General features: G+C 37.9%; 1 protein-coding gene across 4 annotated transcripts in view; it reads right to left on the bottom strand.

The window, feature by feature from the left end:
• AKAP11 (A-kinase anchoring protein 11) overlaps positions 1-22,612 on the bottom strand; it is a 430,499-nt gene that overhangs the window by 381,372 nt on the left and 26,515 nt on the right. For 2 of the 4 annotated variants that reach the window (XM_061374262.1, XM_061374260.1), the window contains 5 exons: positions 21,192-21,347; positions 17,231-17,314; positions 16,446-16,492; positions 13,852-14,012; positions 3,411-7,813 (listed from right to left, as the gene is read on the bottom strand). In XM_061374262.1, the coding sequence (XP_061230246.1) occupies positions 7,667-7,813; positions 13,852-14,012; positions 16,446-16,492; positions 17,231-17,314; positions 21,192-21,347 (595 nt within the window). In that variant the 3' untranslated portion in view covers positions 3,411-7,666. Of the gene's footprint in view, positions 1-3,410; positions 7,814-13,851; positions 14,013-16,445; positions 16,493-17,230; positions 17,315-21,191; positions 21,348-22,612 lie in introns of those variants that run through there. The other 2 variants (XR_009728594.1, XM_061374261.1) reach the window with 2 other exon arrangements.

A 22,612-nucleotide genomic window follows, 5' to 3' on the forward strand; every position in this document is an offset into this window, starting at 1 on the left:
TCTGAGACCTTCTGGCCAAATAGCCACGGGTTTGCTACTACCTTGAACGTAAGTCATCATCTAGAACAGGAAGAGACATTTCATCCTTACTACTCACCACAGAAAGGTTTCCAAAACAGACACGGGTATTTCTCTTACAACGTGTTCATCTTCCAGCTTATGAGGGCTTTACTACCTGCAAACCAGTTTGGGGCAGTATCTGAATGATTTTTGGATTTGCCTGAAGAGGCACACCATTTTCAAACTATATTAAAGAATAAGAAATTGTAAAATACTTAATTTATTATATTTGGAAGGATGAGAAAAATGCTAACTATTGGGGAATTTGGCAAATACAAGGAGTGTTCGTCATTTTCAGTCCAATACTGCAAATATAAAAACAGATATTGAATCTATGACACAAGTATGTGTTTAAATACTGGACCTACAAACAGAAGGCAGTTGGCAGGCAATTAATTTATATTCAAATTAAGTGACCTAACAGGGTGACAAATATGTATGATCTGTTGCTACAGAAATATTAGCTAAACATCTCACAGCCCTGCAACAGTTAGCTTGGAACCTCTTTTATGCCCAGTGCCTTTCAACTCCAATAGATTTAGCTGTGAACTCTTAACTCCTCTCTGATACATACTGCATAACATACTGCAAAGAGTTGCATTCTACAGGACAGCTGCATATTGCCATTTGTTGACACAATTTCTCTACACAACAACTTTCCGGTAACCTTTAACAGGCTGGCTTCCAGAGAGTCATATCTTAGTTTCCTAGGGATACATTATTCGTCTCTTCTAAATCTGCAACTTCCAGCACAAGAATTTGGCTCTTTGTTGTGTTTTTGTCCATACCATGTTAGCATGTTTGTAGCAGCATGAATAGTACGCCTCATTTTGTGTGGTTGATCTAATCAGCTTCAGCATCTTCTCAGAGTACAGTATTATGGGGCAATAATTATGAAAACAAGTTATTCTCAGAAACAGAGACTGTCCATCCGTAAAAGTTACTATCCATCTAAACTGAGACCTGATGTGTGACAGACAACTTGGATTTTGCCGGCTTTCAAAAGGAATGGGTTTTGCCCTGCCTGTGTCTGGAAGCTGCTGTTATGCAGCACACTGAATACACATCTGCACGAATAACACTGCTAGAGTCACATTATACTTCAGTATCAGCTAAAAAGCTGCTTTCAGATCAGCATAAAATCTAAGGGTTTTGCAAGCAGCAAGCTGTGTTCCAAACCAAAGCAACCACAGATTACTTTCCTACAGGAGTGAAAAACTCAGCCAAAAGCAAGTTTAGCTCTTCTTCACTGCTTGATGATTTCTGGTAGGCAAGCATTATTCCATAGTCTCCCAGCTCAGAAGACTCCCCTTGCTGGTTTTCAACCACTTCCACCAGCCAAGAATAAGGCCAGAAGTCACATCAGGACAGCAGAGTAGGGTCAAGAAAGAAGCAGAAGAGAAGAGCCATGCTGCAAGAGTGGACAAGGGTCAGAAAAAAGCAGAAACTACCAACAGCCACACAAAAAGCGTAGGAGGAGACTTGGAAGTCACACTAGGTGGAGGCTGTACAAAGTAAGAGATTGGCAATAAGTGGGCTACAACGGCAAATGGCAGAAAAACAAAATACCACATTATCACACAATTTCTTTTCTTGATATTGATCTTATTCCTGGCCTAAGCACTAGAGCTTCAGGAAACCAAGTGAAGTGAGTCGTACAAACGTTCTCTTTTCCCATTCTTCATTAAAAACAAACCAAAACAAACTCACTCATATACACACACAAAGCTCCTTCACAGTCCTAGAAACAGTAGCAACTTTTGGAGGAACGAAGGCAAGACAGCCTATGGATTTGGACTACATAAAGGGCCCAATTTCAGTCTGCAATTCCCGTGGAAAGGTGTTGTGTGGTCATGGACTAGATAGCCTGTACCTTGACCACAGGCATAGTCTCATGCTTGTCATGGTTAGTTCCCTTGCCCCAAGCAGTCACAAGCTTTGTGGTTTGCCTTAACAGCAGGGGAAGAGACAGCATTTGATTAATATGGTGCTCAATAACCAGTAAGGTTAGTGCTCTGGGTGCATTTCCTCAGCCTTGGCATGACTCACTTTCTGTAGCCAGCTTCCAATCAGAGGCTCAGAGCAGTAACCAGCACAGAATTTAGTCACACCAGAAGCTCAGGCTATGGAGTGAGACATAGGTCTGAGCAACAGCAGCAGGAGCAGCACACATGTTGGGCGAAGACTACAGAATAGCTGGAGACTTAACTCTCAATTTAATACACCAAGGTTAAACAAAGTGCATGGATACTGTTCTGTGGTTGAATAAAGCCAGCCAGAACCAGACTGCTGAAAGAAAGAAAAATAAAGTCCAGGCAGGAAGAAAAAAGCTCAGACTAATCTTCCACATGAATATCCTCTCCCCCTTCACAAAGATCTCCTTTTTTGTTCCCAAACTTGCCACCCATCATTTTTTGGCTATACAATATTTTAAGAGTAAATGTTTACTTGATTCAGTTAACATGTATTTTCTACCTGATTGAATGTGAGACAAAAGAAAATCCCTGAAACAGGGTAATGTAACAAAAGAACACTCCTTTTGGAAGTAAAACTACAGAAAACTCCTTTAAACCACTGCAAAAAAAGAATTGTGCATGCTTGCTGGATTAAAAGTAGCTTCAGCAAAAATTTCTTAATTCCTGAAATGAAACCCAGCTGAGATTAGTAGATTCATACCATATTCATCAAAAAACATTCAGACTATTTGCTATTTGCAGTAGCAGCTCTTCTAAATCTTAGAAACCGTATCTGTGCGCAATATCTCTGCTCAGCATTACTATTTTGGGGTACCAGACAATATGTTGTTTGATAGATTCCACAAGATACCAAAACATTTGAGGATTCTAAATGAGCGTATGAAACTTCATGATTCATACAAAATTTTTATTAGCAGTGTATGCTTGCATTTGTCCAGAACACTCAAGCTGGTTTTTATGCTGGTTCCCCAAATACTGATCAATGTGCCAAAGACCAACTTCAGTCCACATGGAAATATCAATCCAACTTCCCTAACCTAGTTTCTAGGCAAGTTCAGATTGAGGTAAACCACTTATTTCACCCTACTTGTGTTGAAGTATTAGGGTGGATTTCTCACCCAATCTCTCCTCACAGGACCCAAACAATGCCTTACTTCATGTAAATGGAACTATGGCTTTACCTTTCAACCCAAAATTGGTACAACAATGTTCTCACATTCCTCCTGTACACCAAGTTAATTCTGTAAGAAGTATGCCATCTACTGATGCACTATTTACTATACCATTCTTCAAGCAACCACTGACCAAGACCAATGTTAGCTGAAAAGAAAAATAGTATTCCATGAATTTAAAAGAAATAACAGTGCTCCTGAAGCCAGTGAAATGTGTTTTATTTTAAGCCACTGCTAAAACAAGCACAAATTTAGTGCAACCTGGAGTTCATAATCTGAAAACTGAATATAGTTAAATTACTAAAATGGCAAAACTCGTCACCATTATACAGTACAAGACCTTCATATTCATTGAGTACAGTTACATAAACATTTATAGTTATTCAAACTGCTTTTGGTATACAATTGCATCACTAACTGGGCTGTGAATTACTGTAACACTGCACAAACAAGCAGCAGTTCCAGCAAATTATAATAAATTTTAGTATTAAATACTATTCAGACATTACAACAGAACAAAGGCCTTCTAAAACTACAACTCCAGCTATACAACAGGAATGTACAAAGATGGTACAAAATAAAGTGACTACAGTGGCTGGGCTCTGTACTTGCCTCTTCAGAGCTCAAGCACAGCAAATGCTCGACAGTAGTGGCTCTTGCTGAAAAGCCAAAATTCTTACATTGAAATCATTCCTGAATCTTGTAAATCAATTGTGTAAAACTAGGGGGGGTTGCGCTGGTGACAGTGTTTACTACTTATTGTGTTCCCATCTCCAACCATAAGTGTCTCTTTATAGAAAAGGTCCCAGACAAAGATAGATTAGAAAATGAAACACTTAAAATTGATACCATTTTTGAGAGACCTCATTAGTCTCGGAATGTGGGTTGCTGAGATTTTGGTTTTTGGTTGTTTTAAAAAAACCTTACACAATCTTTTAAAACTTAAGAACAAAGATACTACACAAATGGCATTTAAGTACATTGCCTTAGCTACTTCTTCACATTCTTATTTTAAAACAGCAAATCCTCTTTAATTTTAGCATCTAGGTCTGAGTTTTGTTTGGGTTTTATTTTAAGGCTTTATGCATACTTCTGTATTATTTATGTACATATAATTTATGTATTATTTACGTTCTGAACGCTTAAACCTGTTTTAAATATGGCCACTTTCAACTGTTAATTTCTAGAGGGACTAACTTCAAAGTGCTTTTCCTACAGAATCTCTCAACTCATCTGAACACTTCCATTTTTCAGAACACCGAGTGTATTTATGAAGTGCTAGCAACAGAGTCTTCTGGAACCAGAACACCATTGTATACATTTCCCTCAACTTAAAAGTTGAATTACCAGGTCAGGTTTCCCATCAGAAAAAACGCAAGATGAAATGAACTCTACCTTCCTACATTTGTTTACAAAGCACAGTTGTCTGGTTTAAATGGACCAAAATGTGGTCCTTCATATTTCTACACTTTTCATTTACATTTCTGTGTTTGTGGCCAGGAGTTTTAAATTAACTCAGTAATAGCATAATTTAAGACTTGCATTAGCAAAAAAAAAAACCAGCTTCCACACTAATATGGCAGACAGCACCAGTTAGATACAGCCAGAATAAGGTTTCCCAAAAACTATTAAAATTACAAAATCATAACAATTTTGCCAGGCTAGTTTAACACTATCCCAATTTTGACACCCAAGGAGAAAAATCAAGCCACCCAGAATAAGCTTTAAACAATTTTTAGAGAAAACTGGTTTGGTTTAAGTAAAAATAAAAGTATTTTCTAACACATTTTTCCCATGTAAATTTGGAAACTATGCCACTTTCCTCAGAGGCTAATAAATCAATTTCTTCCTTAATATAACACCAACTGATGTGATATATTTGATCCAGTCTGAAAACAAGATTCCATTTATAAAAATAAGTTTTAATGCAATTATTGCCTACTTCACTTTTTGAATAGTTCTAAGTTCAGGGGATCACACAATCTGCTGCTTTTCTCCAGAGAATTAAAAAGAAAAACCACGTCACCAAGTTTATAAAATCCAACACATTGTATGAATCAGTTAAAAAATGGCTGCTCCTGTGGTGTTGTTCTTTTGGTGTGTTTTTTTCTAATGTACGGCTCTGTACACCTGCAGTGCCTTCAGGACCTTTCTCTGGTTTTGGACATATACAAAACACTGTACTGGTACTACTGTATCCTCATGTCCTGAAATTCCACTTGGTGAGAATGGAAGGGTCCAAAACCCAGAGCAAAATTTAGTCCTGAGGCACTGCTTTGAGTATTTATTTTCCTGATATTTCAATTTTATGGTAAATTTGTACAAGTACAGTATTTCTGCGTTAAAGGGTAGAAGTTACAGCCAGAGTCTGGTTCCCAAATTTTGACTGAAACAACACTGAAAGTCAACCTTAAAAAACAAGGAATGCAGAGGGGGGTAGATCCTAACAACTTTGTACACCTTTTCAAAAATATGTGTTATTAGCCCCATCTTCCAAATACGAGAATTAAGACGGCTTCTTCCCCCCAAACTACTTTGGGCTATAGAGAGAAACAATTCCTGACACCTGGCATTATATTAGCTATAACAAGACAAAAGACCTTGCAATGGTTTTTGGTCTTTTTTGTCAGATGGCATACATAGAGCTTTCAATCCATGAAATGATATATGAAGTGAGGTAATACACAATGAACATAACAGAATTTTAAATTAGTGGTAAAAATTTATATTATAAGTTCATTTTGGTGATATCTCATATACATACACATACATACACGTATAAGCACATGTGTATGTGCATAAGCAAAACCATTAAAAAATCTTCAACTTTGTGAGAAAGATGAACTTTGTGAGATCCAAGGCAGAAATCCACATGACAAATGAGGCCTAAAACCAGGCAAGCGTCCGTAAAAAGACCAGTGGAATGCCTTCCTGAAACACAAAGATATTGCAAGGAGAGTGCTCCTGAGTTTACCATTGTGACACCTCATAGTGATCTGGCAGATGGGAAATTAGAACTGTACATATGCATTAAATCTCATTAGTAGATTCAGAGACATTATCTCTCCTTGCTTCAGATCACAAGGTTGTGCACCATCAACATCATATTTTTCTACAAAAATGCTATTAAGATGCTTCTATTCATCCAAAATAAGTAAGACTCCATGAATTTCTTTCAAGTGATACCAGTTTTGACGTGGAAACCTTGTAATTACCAGCAAGTGCCTTCTTCTCTCAAAGGATGTGTTGAAAAAAAAAACACAAAAGCAAAACCCAAAAAACATTTGCAAACCACAGGATATGTAAAGATCCAGATTTCCCTTCAGAGAGAAAGGCAAGTCAGCAGCGCTGCTGAGAAAACCAGATTAGACTGCTAAAAAGACTTGATTAAAAGCACCTTTAAAAAAATTCAGTGAAGGTAGTTGAGAAAAATTAAAAAGCCATTTGCAAGAAATTTCCCCTTTATGTTTTAATCAGCTTTCTTTGCTAAACACCTAAGTGTTCACTGAGTAACAGAATTCTCTTTATTACTGCAAAGAAAATTCCTATATGGAGGCTAAGAAATAAAGAATTAGACTAGTCAAAAAAGATGGCTAAAATCCTCAGAAGTTTCTGCTACTTTTAACACATCTACGTGAGAGGCCAATACACAAATTCTTCAACACAGAATCAATGGCATGAAAGTTCTTGCAGACAAAAAGCTGCAGTAAGAAATTTAGCAATTTAAACTTGACTGGCAAGCTTCAGGAACCTTGCTGAAGAGTTATGTATGAAACTATGCTCAGCAACCCACTCTGCCCTTCTACCAGAAGTTACAAGCTTTATAGTAGTCAACAACAGGGAACACGTATTTGCACCTCAACAGTTTCAGAGCAGACTCACACATCTTCACATAAAATTAAACTTTATAAGAAGCCAGGCTGTACTAACAGGCTATTTGGGTAGGTCACGATTCTATTCCTGGCAATAGTGTCCTTGGGCACATAACACCTGGCCAATGTTGGTGATTTTTTTCCACTGTCTGCAGCAAGGTATTCCAGAACAGATTCTTGCAGAACACCAGTGCTCCTAGTCCCACTGTGAATATAGCACACATACATGTGGGAAAAAGAGCTATCCTGGCACATCAGGAATGCTGAATATCATGTCTCAAAGACTGTCTCCTCTGAACTGCTATCATAGACAAGGGATTCTTTCCATAAATATTTCAATGTTCTGAACACAGGAGTAAATACAAGTTATGCATGGGTAGACAATACCGATTATGGACTGAATAAACATACCATGTACACAGTATTACAAAGCACAGCACAGCTATTTTGACTTTCACCTCAACGTCTTTTGAATGCTGACAATTACTTGAACATGTATTAGCTGAATTATACTTTACATCTCTGTGTTCTTCCTGTCTCCTTTAAAAAGAGGAATGAAGTGAAGACTGCTACATCTTTGGAGTTTTCAGATGTTTTCCAGAAGCCATCCAACCAAAGACTTATTTGGAGCTTGCTCTCCATCAGACGCCTTCTCTATCATTTCACAATATTTCAGCACAGCTTGCAAGAGATCTCCAACTTTCCAATCTCTTTCTCGCAGTCTTCTGGAAAGCTAAAGGGGAAACAGGGGAACACAAAGCAAAATATTTTGACCGGCACATCCTGATTAGCAGTTACAGAAGTTATTCTTGAAATGTTAGCTCAGAAGAGATCAGTTGTAATGAGTTAATCGTTATTCCCACATCTACGAAAACAAAACCTTCCGCAAGAATCTTTCTTTAGGGCAATTTTCACAAAACTTTCTTTTGGAGGGAGCAACATTTTCAAATGATGTGGTGCCACAGGTATGAGGTCTGTGGTTCATCAAGACTGCAGAAAACAGGAAATTCTAAACACAAGATTAAGACATTTGCCACCCCTCCCATGCCAATAGTGCACATATAAAAAGACAAAACTCAGTCTTAATAAAAGGATGTGGATTTTCCTTTCACAACATATAGTGTGGTTTGGGTGACACAGATGCTACCCTCAAGGAAAACAGTGTCTCCAGGGTTGGGAAATTATAACATCTTGGGGAAGAGGAAAAGGTGAGGATTAAGTTAAACTACCACTTGGGAGCAGAGATCAGTGTAGCTGAAAACATTTTTTTCTCCCAGGATCCAAGCAAAAAAAAATAAAATCTTCCTTTGCTTATTTGTCAAGTTCAGCTTTATATGGAAGAAAGTCTATCATAAGACAAGGATGAATCTGCAAATTTCTCTAGGAGTAAAAAACCCCTTTTAGTTAAAAAACATATATAAATAAACAACACCAACAAAATCAAAACTCCAACAGCATCCACCCAAATGAACTTTATTCTCTGTACCTTTCCGGACAAATGCCAGTGTTCCATTTAACAAACAAAATTTAGACATCCTACTTATCCTTTGGAACTGTAGAATTTTATTGCCCTTTATAGCCCCTACCATGACATTCTATGCATTAAGTTTAAAAACTGCCATAAACAACCTTCAGTGAAGTGGTGTTGGTCGATGAGAAAATGAACACAAGCTGGCATCAGTGTGTGCTCACAGGCCAGAAGGCCAATTATATCCTGGGCTGCATCAAAAGGAGCATGACCAGCAGGTTGAAGGACGTGATCTTGCCCCTCTACTCTGCTCTCGTGAGACCTCACTTGAAGTATTGTGTGCAGTTCTGTTGTACTCAACAGAAAAAGGACATGGAACTGTTGGAACAAGTCCAGAGGAGGCCCACGAGGATGATCAGGGGACTGGAGCACCTCCTGTATGAAGACAGGCTGAAAAACTTGTGTCTGTTCAGCCTGGAGAAGAGAAGGCTGCGTGGAGACCTCATAGCAGCCTTCCAGTACCTGAAGGGGGCTATAGAGATGCTGGTGAGGGACCCTTTACTAGGGACTGTAGTGATAGGGCAAGGGGTAATGAGTTTAAACTTAAACAGGGGAAGTTCAGGTTAGATGTAAGTAAGAAGTTTTTCACTGTGAGGCTGGTGAGGCACTGGAATGGGTAGTCCAAGGAACTGGTAAATGCTTCATCCCTGGCAGTGTTCAAGGCCAGGTTGGAAAGGGCCTTGGGTGACATGGTGTAGGTTGAGGCATCCCTGCCCATGGCAGGGGGGGTTGGAACTAGATAATCTTAAGATCCTTTTCAACCCTAACCGTCCTATGATTCTAGGAGATCTATTAAGTGGCAATATGAAATTCCATTAAAAAAATGAAGACAATCTCTGTCTGCTTTTTCACTTAGGCGACGTTGCAGCTGCAACAAGGCGGCTGACAAAAATGTGACATGAAAATATGCATAAAACAACTAATATTTTGAGCAAACAATTTATTTGCACGAACGAAGAAGATTCTCTCTAATCCTGAGTACAATGTATCCTTGAACACTTTTCTTGAGTGACAAAAATACATGTTTTCTATGTAAAAGGAGACTCAAATCTGTAGTTATTTTTGTGAATTTCAGAAGAGAGCACAAAAGGTATGTTTTAAAGAACACAGCAGGCAATTTTGTCAATGGTTGGTTATAGAAGAATAGCCATTTTTCTTATGCCAGAGGCAAGTCTGGCTAACATCCAAAGACCTTCAGCAAATACAGTATAAAAATTCTGTCCAAAGAAGAAGATACCATGATGGTCAGATGACAGAGCTGGCATCTGGCTTTACTAATCCTTATATTTTAATTTGGAGTTCAAAGTTCATTCCCACTATTTCTTTAGCTGACCAATCTGTTTCTTACTGACAGACAAATGAAATATTGGGGTTTACTCAAAACAGACATCAGTAATCCTAAAACATCTAGATGAGGTCTGATTAAAAACTGCATATGTATGTTTTTTTAATCTGGGCACTTAAATATCCACCCTGTCAGGCTTCTCAAAGAAGTTTCTAATTTACTGGTTCCTTGTTCTAGCTTTTTTTTGTTTCATACATAGGTAGGTAAGTTCTTCCTTCTGCCTTCCTGAGAATAACATGTATCCTTAAGTAAGAGTTCATACCCACTTGCAGCAAGCAGTACTTTGCCCAGTACATGCTAGGGGTATTTTTGTCTTTTACACAACCACATCAGTGGCTCATTACCCTGCTGCAATCAGCCAACACAAGCCTTTCCTCCCTTCCAGAACCCACTAACTGCTTACAGTGAAAATTACTGTTTTCAATGTGATCTAAAGCCCAGGTCTGCTCCCCACGTAACTGAGGTACTTACTAAAGTACCTATGAGATAATCAAAACCCCATTGCTGGAGAGAAACCAGTAAACTGAGGTCAGTTCAGTTTTCTGCTGGGCTGCAGTGCCCTCTGGAGGTGCTTGTCTAGCTTCACAAGTGACAGAACTGACAATGACCATTCCTAATACAAAATCCCCAGTTTGGGTCAGAGATGATTCTAATTATGAAATGGGATGGAATAAAATCCAGGTAATCTTTCCCTGCCACCCGGAGGGGCAGGGAACAACAGGATTCGAATTCATTTTAACATAATGCATTTGGAGAACTAAAAATTAATCCATAAACCTAAGTGAATCAATTAACTATTGTAACATTCTCAGGATAGCATGATTACTACATGCTTGAAGGTCTTCTGTTTTATCTTTACGTGTCAGCTCAGTGTCTATTTATGACAGAAGTCTCAAGTACAAAAATACTATAATTTTTAGGAGTGCATAGATAATAGACACTGCTATTTTCTACAATGCTCATCTCCGTATATGAGAGCAGATATAGTGGCGTTCAGCCACACAGTCAGCTAATAACATCTTTCCTGCGTATCTTCAGGCACTGGGTCAAACAGTAGCATCATAGTTTTGAAATCTACTAAGACACAGCTGGCAGAAGAACGAGAGACTCAGGAAAAAAAAATAAATAAAGAAAAAGAGGCACCTGCCATCTGTTTTTTGTCCTACGTTATGTTGCAGTATAAGATACAGGTCAGTCTCTCATACACACACACACAAAGGAGATTACTACTAACACTTGTGGGTCCCACCACTATTTTGCCTGAGTATTTGCAATGCTGCAATTCACATATGACAAGCATGATATAGATTAATCGATCTCCAAAAGACTGCAAAATGAACTCATGAGGTCAGAATGAGTGTAGCCACTAAACCAAACTCATTTACATCAAAAGAACTTCAGAGAATGCTGAGCAGGCACGTGATAACAAAAAGTGAAGTATTTTCTTCTTTATGTTAAGGCATTTACAAAATGCAACAGGAAAGGAACGTATGAATATAAGGACGAAACCAGAAGTTTCAAATAAAAACAGAAATGGAGAAAAGTATTCTCAAAATTAAAATTCAAGTTTATGAAAGCATGAACTTCACTCCGCTAGAACTTATTTACAACAAAACATATTTCTGAAATAATTCTAAAACATACCAGCCTCCAGAAAAGGAGCACAGGGGATGTATTTCGACTTGCCCAAAACACATTTCCCAATTTTCTGAGTTATTTTAAGTAAGAATGCAAGACTTCCTACTCTTGAGATCAAATACGTATAGCACACAGTTACACAGGCAAAAGAAAAACAAAGCCAGCGTAGCCAGTATAGCCAGCATTCTTCTTCTGGGTGAGAAAGGGAAAAGCCACTCCTAGGAAAGTTCAGCCCAGGTATGATCTGGACTGACCTCTAGGCACCCTTCACACTCTTTAACACAAGTCTATAGTGACTAAGCACCACAGGTGCACACACTGATCTAAGTTTGGGAGTCTATTTTGTCATACTGACCTCTACTTCCCAATCACTTCCCTTTTCTCCAGAAATGATGATCTGATCTTTGGAAAGCACCAAGTTGAAGACTCAATGCTAAATTTCAAAACCAAGAACAAACTTTACCTTCCTTATGACAGAATCAGAATAGTTAGGGTTGGAAAGGACCTTAAGATCATCTAGTTCCAACCCCCCTGCCATGGGCAGGGACACCTCACACTAAACCATGACACTCAAGGCTCTGTCCAACCTGGCCTTGAACACTGCCAGGGATGGAGCATTCACAACTTTCCTGGGCAATCTATTCCAGTGCCTCACCAGCCTCATAGTGAAAAAATTCTTACTTACATCTAACCTGAACTTCCCCTGTTTAAGTTTAAACACATTACCCCTTGCCCTATCACTACAGTCCCTAATAAAGGGTCTCTCCCCAGCATCCCTATAGCCCCCCTTCAGATGCTGGAAGGCTGCTATGAGGTCTCCACACAGCCTTCTCCAGGCTGAACAGCCCCAACTTTCTCAGCCTATCTTCATATGGGAGGTGTTCCAGTCTCCTGATCATCCTCGTGGGCCTCCTCTGGACTTGCTCCAACAGTTCCATGTCCTTTTTATGCTGAGGACACCAGAACTGTACCCAATACTCCAAGTGAGATCTCATGAGAGCAGAGTAGAGGGGCAGGATCACGTCCTTCAACCTCCTGGTCATGCTCCTTTTGATGCAGCCCAGGATACGGTTGGCTTTCTGGCCTGCGAGCACACACTGAAGCCAGCTCATGTCAAGTTTCTCACTGACCAACACCCCCAAGTCCTTCTCCACAGGGCTGCTCTGAATCTCTTCTCTGCCCCACCTGCAGCTGTGCCTGGGATTGCTCCGAGCCAGGTGTAGGACCTTGCACTCAGCATGGTTAAACTTCATAAGGCTGGCATCTGCCCGTAATAAACTAATACGCATGTGAAGTTGGTTTTGCCAAGTTCTTATTTACTAAAAACATACTAATGGCATTACATTAACATTTCTTCACATTACCAGGCCACAAAATAAGAATCTTTTGATAACTTATCAGTTCTATTGACCTCATCATTTGAGGCAATGCCTGTATATCTTTTCAGTTAGCCTTTCAGTATCCAGGTAATGTTAAAATAACTCCATAGTAGAAGATTAAAAAAAAAAAATAGGTCAAATGCAATAAATGCCACATTGTCATGTCATGTGCAGTTTGGTGTGGAGCCACAGAGGAATAATCTTTATGATTTATTGGAATGTTTCTCCTCTATGTTTGTGATGGAAATACTCAGGTTAGTACACGTACCAAAATACTGACCCTCCCCGAATTGCTAAAGCCTAATTCTTTAAACTTCTGCTTTCTCTTTGGTCACATATTTAATTCCATCTATAAAGCCAAATAAAGGCACCTAAAAATTAAATTGAACCTTCTTCTGTAATAGCTTTGGTTGTAGTTGCTTCCGGAATAAAAGCATATGTAATATTTAATTAGAACCTAATTTTAATAAGAAAACATGCATTTGCTAGTAAAAAAACCTGAGGCAGAACATATTAATTTAGAAATTCATTTGCATGACGAAGTTCTCAGATTCATTAAATACTAAGTTAAAAAAATGTTTGGGGGGGGAAAGATATATTTTTCACGAAACAAAAATGCTGTAATTGTATCCCATTTGGAGTAAAACAAGGAAAATAACTTATTTCACAAGTTAACTCATCTTTGATTAATGCTGGTTTATGAATGGTATATGCTAAACTGGCTGTTCCACTTTGACCTCTCATGGTTTAAATACTGATTTACCTCAACAGTGGTATCTCACTATTACTGAGTGGCAAATAAAGTAGGAGCAGCTGCTGTACCACAGCAAACAGAAATGAAGCTAATTCTTCCCCACAACCCATCAAACCCAAGTACTTACAAAGGCAAATTCCCTCGTAGCAGTGTCACGAAAGTGAAGATTGGACACCTCTGTTTCAGAAGCTGCCAGCCACTGAAGTGCTGCTCTGAGCTGGGGGTCTACTAGATTTGGTTCCAGATCAATATTCGCTATTGCTAAAGTCTTCCGTATTTGCTCCAAACCTAGTATTAAAAATAAAATCATCAAATCTATAGCTTCAAGTTTTTTCAAAAGTCTCTGTTAGTGTTTAGACTGTGTTATCTTAAAAATCTCGATTTAGTACACACAGATAATATGAAAGAAAAACATCATGCTGGTTTGAAGTGTTTCTGTACTTTCATATACTGTTTATCATGCAGGTACATGCAAACACACCTGAGGATTAAAAGACATCTAAACTTTCCAAAGTACAAGGAATCTAAAACAGCCCTTCATAAACTGAACAGCAATGTCTCTCTCTCACATTGTCCATCACTCGTTTCCATCTCCAACCACTATTTTTTCCTATGCCTTCATCTACTAATTTTTTGTTAAAGTGTGCATTTCAGAATTCCTTCCTGTACAGCAGACTGATCAGACTGCCTCTGGGTTATATAGTGCTTGTTTTTACTGAGGCCTATCCAATTTTTTCCATGCTTCCTTTACAGCTTAATTCCAAAACCTAACACAGTATTGAAAGAACAGTTGCATTAGTAACACAGAGAAAACTGTCATCTTCCATTCCCACACTGAATTTTGGTATCCAGCTACCCCAGTAATCCTTTATCACGCTCTCAGAATCAACTAAGCATATACGCAGTGCTCTCCAAGTTGTTTTAGAAGTCTCTTCTTCTGGACTTAACTCTCTAGAACAAAGGAATTATATGTTCACGATAAAAACATATGTTCATGTGCAGTTTATCTTAGTCTCACTACTCTTCCAATAAAGCTTATGAAAACTGACGTATACAAGGTATTCAGTCCTAACTGGCAAAGTTAAGCAAGATGAAAGATTCCCCCAGGAGGTAAAAAATAAAATGATCTAGTGGAATGGTCAACATAAGTGTGCTTTCGGATGATAACACTATTTTTCTAGGACCCCCAAAATCTTAGATCTTTATAGGCGAAAGAACCAAGTATCAAAAATTTAATGACACTTAGTGGATGGAAAGCATTGTGGCAATGTATGACTGGGAAATTTTTACGTGCTTATAAAACAGATGTACATTTGGCAATAACAAGGCTTTGTTTCAAATTCTTTGGTGAACAACGTGCTTAGAACGTTCTAATGTCTTAGAAAAAGACAGACATTTCCAGGTATTATATGAACAGAGCTTCCAAATGTGCAAGACCAGGTATGCAGGTTTTCTACCTATAATATTCTTTAAACGGTCCAACAATGAAAGTAACAGAAACAGTCTTTTCAAAACAGTAGTGAAACGGTGAAGAAATTAAACTGGAAAAAATTCACTAAAAATTCCTTAATATAAACTATAGTATAAAACAGTCTGCTGCACTCCAGGAGACACCTAAACTGTGTAAAGAAATAAAATCAAGCGCTATTTTAATCACGCAACTTGAGCACTTGAGATTCTACAGGTTTTTTGAGACCAAAAGAAAGCAATAGTATATTGATAACCTGAATGAAACCTACAAAGCCAAAAAAAAAAAAAAATTAATTATTTGGAGGAAATTACTCAAAAAATTAGTTTTCATTCTAACCTTATAGTCAGATCTGAATTTAAGAAGAATAAAATTAAGACATGTGATTCACTTCCATATATTTACTCAGGAGCTTGAAAAAAAGAAGAAAAAAAAAGAGAAAAAAAACCCTGAAAAACAAAAGAACCCTGAAAAACTAAAGAAAGAACCACTTTCTGCTTACAGCAAGACTAAAGATGCACAACATGACTGAATACCTTCTGTACAGAGGATAGCAGAGGTTTCTTGAAATACTCCTTTTTAAAATATACCCAACACAACGAAAAGCTCAGTCACAACTTGCTCTAACATCTGCTCATCTTTAAATCAGCCTCACAGACTCAGGCTGTTCCCATCTGAATCAACAACCTTTGGCACATCAGTCAGACCAGAACCAGTGCAGACATCTTCTACGAACCAGAAAGCTGTAACAAGATTCTGGACAGGCCCATATATATACTAAAACAGAAGAGATTATAGAAAATGTATCAAATCCAAGGTTTTTATCGTTTCTCATGACTCCTCTCCCAAGGCTAATACAGTCAGTTTGAATCACTTCTTCAGTATCTCAAACATAACCATGCAGATGCATTGCCATGGCTCCTTAACAGATATTTTACAAAGAAGTTATTCTATGCATACAAATTTACACTTTCAACAAGCTGATGAGAGTTTATTAAGCAAAGTGTGAGCATCAGAGACTGGCATTTCCCAAAGGCTGTAAATTTCAGTGCATTAAAAGCTGTATGTAGGGTATCAATGTAAGAATATACAGGAATATATACAAGAATATACTTGCCTGACATGCATTATGATAAATACAGATAATAGGATTGTCACCTGGATTTGCAGACTATAGATGCAAAGAACTAATAAAATAATTCATGTAGAGTGCACAGGTCAAGAACAGCATGATATGCTGGAACTGACATTACCTTCTACAGCATCCTTGGAGTCTTCATCTTTATCTTCTGTTCCATCACTATTTTAAAAATAGAACATAAACATGAATGCAATCAAATATATGCACAATAAAGGCAGCCAATCCTAAGACTGTAATGAAAGTTTAAGGACAAGAAGATCATGGAAGAATTAAGAAGTGATCATGAAAAGAAGCCTTGCTTCTCACACCATTTCATGTTGGAATTAGATTTATCATCAACTTCATAAGATTTGCTCTTAGGGAAAAAAAGGGAGAAGAGAGAAGGTATTAAAAAGGACTGCAATATAAAGGCATTTTAAAATAAGAAGAAAACGTACTTTTATTAAGGAGGATAGTTTAGTTTTGCTTCATATGTGAAAAGGCTGAGCCATCTTATGTCACAGGTCTAGGTTATTCAAAGCTGAAAGTGTTCTACCAAAATCAATTACCAAGCAACTTTGAAAATTTCCACAAGATAAAGGAAAAATCAGAAATCCTGTAGGAAGCAAGCTCTAGTTGGCATGGAAAAGTAAATCTAAAGACTTGTAAAACTGCAAGCAAGAACATGCACAAAAGGGACCTTTCATTTTGCAAGCAGAACACATTAATCAGTTTAGCAGAGCAAAATTTAACCATTCAGTATGGATTAATTAATGAAAAAATCATATTGTGAGTACGTGAGAAGAGTCTGAATAATTTATCAGCATAAAAATATGCATATTTTCATTTTTCAAAATGATGATTTCATGCATTAATTATGAGGAACCCATCTGGTTTATATTTCTCAACTCAACCAACCTGTCTGATGTTGGAAAGGATAAATTCTCCTCATACATATCCCCTTCTAAACCAAGACTGCTCCAGCTACTGCTGTTACCATTACTGCCAGGAGAAGAAGAGAACACAGCTGAACTAGAAAAGAACAATAGCTCAAACTACAACCTTCATTTTCCTTAGAGCTGTTTTGTCAAGACACTTAATGAAAAAGCACTGAAACTTCCCGAACAGGTTTGCTGAACAGAGTACAAACATGACTGTCAGTGCTATTCAAGGCAGCAATATGCACAATAATGCAAAACTGGTAAGTTTCAGTACACAGGTGGAAGCATTCATTTGCACTCATTAATTTTCCAGATCAGTGCTAGCAGTAATTCTGTCGTCAGGTCTAAACACATTACTCGCTCGTATAATACAAGCCCAACAATTTCAATATGATTACTCACAGGAATATGCATTGCAACTATAATATTTGCTTAAGGACTAAGAGTTCATAGAATTATACACTGTGAAGACAACTGCACAAGTAACAGCCCCCCATTATCATTCCAAAAATCCAGCAGTGATCTCCAACAGCCTGATGAGAAGAAATTCTTACAACAAATTTTTTTAATTGTGAAATTGTTCTACAAGCTTGATCTTTTAAAAATAGGGGGGATTTACACATCAGGAAAAACAATACTGAAAAGATATATATACTGTATATATGAAAACTGTAACTCAGATAATCTGCTTTGAGATTCTGCATTATGCACATACAGTCAAAGGCAAGAAGCCTCTGCTCTGAATTACAACCTAACCTGGATGCTCTGATTCACCCAACAGAAAAGCCTATGTCTGTGCCTATACTTACACATTAACTGCAGAGAAACCGTAAGACCATGTTACTTCTAACTAACATTAGGCATTCCCCTGCAGAACCAACTTTACCAAGAGAACTTTCTTTCCTATTTCCATTCAAATGGAACTGCAGAGATCATGCTTTGATAATTCTTTCCAAGCTGTCTTGGTCTCTTGTTTACACACAATTTAATACTCTGTGAAGCACTGAAGTACAATTTTTACATCGATCTCAGGTGCAGAGGGCATGTACTGTTTCAACAGAGCTACTACAAAAAAACTGTCTTTTTTCCCCCTTGACATAAAGCAAAGCAAGGTAAATTGTACTGGATCATTGAAGCTTGTATTGTCGTGTTGTTTTCTCCAGATTATGATCCCGCGTTCCAAAACAATTTCAGCTATCACTAATAGAATCTCTAGGTTTGTTATTATGAAGGTAATTTCAAAATGTCAGCTAAACGAGTCGCAAATACCAATATGCACTGAATACTGCAAACAGCCTGGAAAGTACTGGGGGAAGGGAAAACAAAACTTGCTTAATGTCTACTACACCACTTAATTATATTGTACCAGCACTAAAAACAAATTAGTCTGCTGATACCTAGTACCTCAAGGATGGTACAAGCAAGACTGCTGACAGATTCTTAGACAGAAGGAAGCCACTTGCATTAAGAAATAGGTGCCAGAGGAACAATGCTACCTGGTAATACATTTAAATGTTTCAAATTGACATGGTTTACATATAATCAACGCAGTATTTTTCTAAACAGATGGTCCTAACCATAAGAGGGAGGAGGAGGGAAGGAGGGGAGGGAACAAAACCACCAACAAACCCCCAAATGTTCAACATACTGAACACCCCCTCTATGACTGAATGGCATTTTCCTATTTAATAGAAGAGTCTATAGTAAAAAGAGGAAATGAAGTAAATCTTCATCACAGCCATGCAATTTTTTGTTTTCTTTGATGATAACAGTTTTCCATAAATGGTTGTGCTGGTTTTGGCTGCTGTAGAGTTAAGTTTCTTCACAGTAGCTGATATGGGGCTGTTTTGGATTTGTGCTGAAAACAGCGTTGACACAGGGATGCTTTCGTTATTGCTGAGCAGTGCCTACATGGAGTCAAGGCCCCTTCTGCTCCTCACACCCTCTCACTAGCAAGTAGGCTGGGGGTGCACAAGCAGTTGGAGAGGCCACAGCCAGGAGCAGCTGACCCCAACTGACCCAAGTGATATTCCATATCATGTGACGTCATGCTCAGCATATAATGCTAAGAAAAAGGGAAAAAACAAGGGAAGGCAGGACATTTGGAGTGATGGTATTTGTCTTCCCAAGTATCCACTAAACATGATGGAGCCCTGCTTTCCTGAAGATGACTGAACATCTGCCTGACCATGGGAAGTGGTGAATGAATTCCTTGCTTTTGTTTGTATGTGCAGCTTTTACTCTATCCTATTACACTCTTTTTTTCTCAGCCCCCGAGTTTTCTCACTTCTACTCTTCCGATTCCCTCATCCCATGGTGGAGTGAGCCAGCAGCTGCACTGGGGCTCAGTTGCCAGCTGAGATTAAAACCACACAATGGTGTTATTACTGAATCTTGTTTTGTTACAGATCTCCCCTCACCCCATATCTTTTTACTCAGGGCAGTAATCCCAGCTCTGCTAAACCTCAGCAACACGAACACATGTGCTGCTACCGATTCACAGCTAATTTTGTACAACTACCTGGCTAATTGGTGCATGCCAGTTTCTTCTGTCAACACCATGCTATCTGAATTATGCCTCCCCTTCTCTAAGTAAAATGCTAACTAATGTCATTCCTCTCCTAATGAGACATAGATTTTTTTGCACAGTAATCACCTTATTTTCATTTAAATATGTTTTGGGGATGATAAGCAAACAACAAATGGGCATTAAACCAATTTTTTTATACTTTTTCTTTTCCCCAGCATCACCTAACCTTTATGTTTTACAGTATTTCTAACTGCCAATATGTTGAATATTCTTCCCGACAGCCTAAATTTCCTCATGCACAGCTAACTTATTTTCAGTCCTTCAACAGATATGTTTTATTAAAATAACTTTAAGGCAATGTATTTTCTTACAAAATTATTCAGTTATGTAAGTGATAAATTACAGTAGTGGTTTGATTAAAATATTTAGTTAAGCAAAATTAAAAATACTGTAGACATTTAAGCAAGCAGTTTCACTTTGGTGCCAAATAACCTATCCGTACATTACATAACGAAGCATATGTCCCATATTTTCTTTAATTTCAGTGATGCTGGAAGTACTAACTAAAAAGAAAAAAAGCTCTCCTCCATTTCTGCTATTCTTCAACAGAAATGCTGAACTTTTTACAGTAACATAAGTGGTATAACATAAGTGGTATATCAATTAAATAGTCTTAAATTCACTCATTCCTTATATATTCCTTACACAGAAATTCAGACCACAACTCTCCATGCAATTTTCCCTGGCGACAGGGAGAGACACTGGAGCTCTTTACAATTCCCATTCTAATCTTTGTTAGTTTTCCATCAGCCAGGGGAAATGTAGTGAGAAGCTCTGTGGAAAAATTTACTACCCTTAACATGTAAGTTCCAGTATTACACACCTGTAAGCTCATGGTTAGTACAGAAATACTCCCCTAGCATCAGTTAGAACAGGTTACAAATTCAAGAAAGAAAAACCTGTGTTCAAGCTCCTTGTGCAAATTAAGCTCTTATTACTTGCTTTCAAGAACAGATGAATTTACATAAAACATTCTCAATGATTAAGTTTTAGTATTTCCAAGCCCAATTTACGAAAAGTACATTTAAGTTGTATTTAACACATGATGGCTGTGTTTAAAATGCCTGCATCTTTTGCTAACACCTAAATTATATATGAGCAGTTTTACTTGATGTTGACTCCTTGACATCAATGACAATGTACACTCCACATATTTTAGAGCGTATAGTATGAACATTCATGGGTAACAACATTTTGTAAGAAAACACAAACATAGTATTAGAGACATTTTTAATAAAAAACTCTGTGTTGAAGACAAAATAATCTCTTCTCCTCCAAGCCCCATGAGAAAACCAGCTGATGTCAAGTTATTTGATGTCAAGATAACTGTTTAACTACACTAACTCACCTGTCACTGAGATGAAGAAAACTGCTGCTCTCATCAGGATGTTCATCTTCAAAACTTAGATTGGACCAACTCCCAGTGCTATCATCACCAATACTAAGACTCATCTGCTGGCTAACAATAGATTCAACAGAGTGAAATCCTTCTCTTCCAGCAGAGCTAAACAAAAATTTAAGACAAAAACATCACTGCATTTCATGCCAATCTGTGCTAGTTCATTTAGAGCAATTTAACACCATTTCAAATATCAAACTCCAAGGAAAAAAAAGGGTGTATTTGTGATTAATTTGTACCCCATTCTCAACACAAGAAATGGAGCAAACAACTGTATCTGCAATTTCAACAAACTTAGGTCAGGGATTGCTGCTTGGAATTCCTTCACCAGAAGACAAAAGGAGTGGAAAAATAATTCCCTCATTTGGAAGATTTTTTGCTATAAAGCATAGAAGGCATTGTAGGCTTACAGACTGTATACCGAGGAACACTTTTCAAACAGAAAATATACCATTTTGGAACTTGCTCACCATAGGACAGTTTGGCTATTTGCTGCTGCCTGCTTTTGGTACAACCAGCTAGGTGGCCCACTACCGTAGGCAAACTGCCACAGTTTGTGCTGGTGTTTGAAATGTTGGAATTCCATTTCTTATAAAGGTCTTCCTGCAGATAAAGATTTGTCTTCCTGCTTCAAGAAAGCATAGCTACGCATGGCTTGTACAGGACTTTCCCCTCAGGAAATAAATTTCATTTTTTTTCCCCTAAAACAATCAAGCAAGTACGCTCAATGAACGGCAGTCGTTAGAAGACACTTCAAATGATCCAGTTTGATCATTTTAAAGAAGCCTGAGATCCTTATAAAACAAGTTTCAACATGAGAACATGCAGTTATGAACTGACTTTTAGGGGCAAGCTGGGATTATCTATATACAGGTGAAGTGGTAGAAAGTTCAAGAAAAATATCATCTTACTACCACCATAGAAAGCAGCCACTCTAACATTCACTATTTAAAAAGTCAACCTTAACCACATCACTGGTAACATATTGCTGCAGTGAACACAAATTTGTGCAGACAAATATGCAGCTTGACTTTGAACCCATCTGGGTAATAAAAAGGTGACTGCTATCCTTCCTCCCTCTCTCCCTCTCTTTCCCCCACCCTTTATTTACATTATACCAGCACTAGCAGCAGTTCTTTTCACCACACAAGGCAGCTTCTCAGGAAACACCTGCATTGCATACCATACATTAGATGACAATGTAAGAAACATTTATAACAGTATCGACTTGAACCCTGCATTTTATTGCTGTCATATTCTAACTGGAATATTTAAATAGTATTTTTAAGTGATTCAGAAACAAAGTGTCATCTTTGATACTGTAGAATGTGAAAAAAATACATTACTTTCTTTTTTGTCACACACTAAGT

This window comes from Neopsephotus bourkii, unplaced genomic scaffold (genome assembly GCF_033783945.1).
Source record: "Neopsephotus bourkii isolate Nb327-2 ecotype Australia unplaced genomic scaffold, CSIRO-AGI_Nbou_v1 NB_1637, whole genome shotgun sequence".
In the NCBI taxonomy this organism is placed as follows: Eukaryota; Metazoa; Chordata; class Aves; order Psittaciformes; family Psittacidae; genus Neopsephotus; species Neopsephotus bourkii.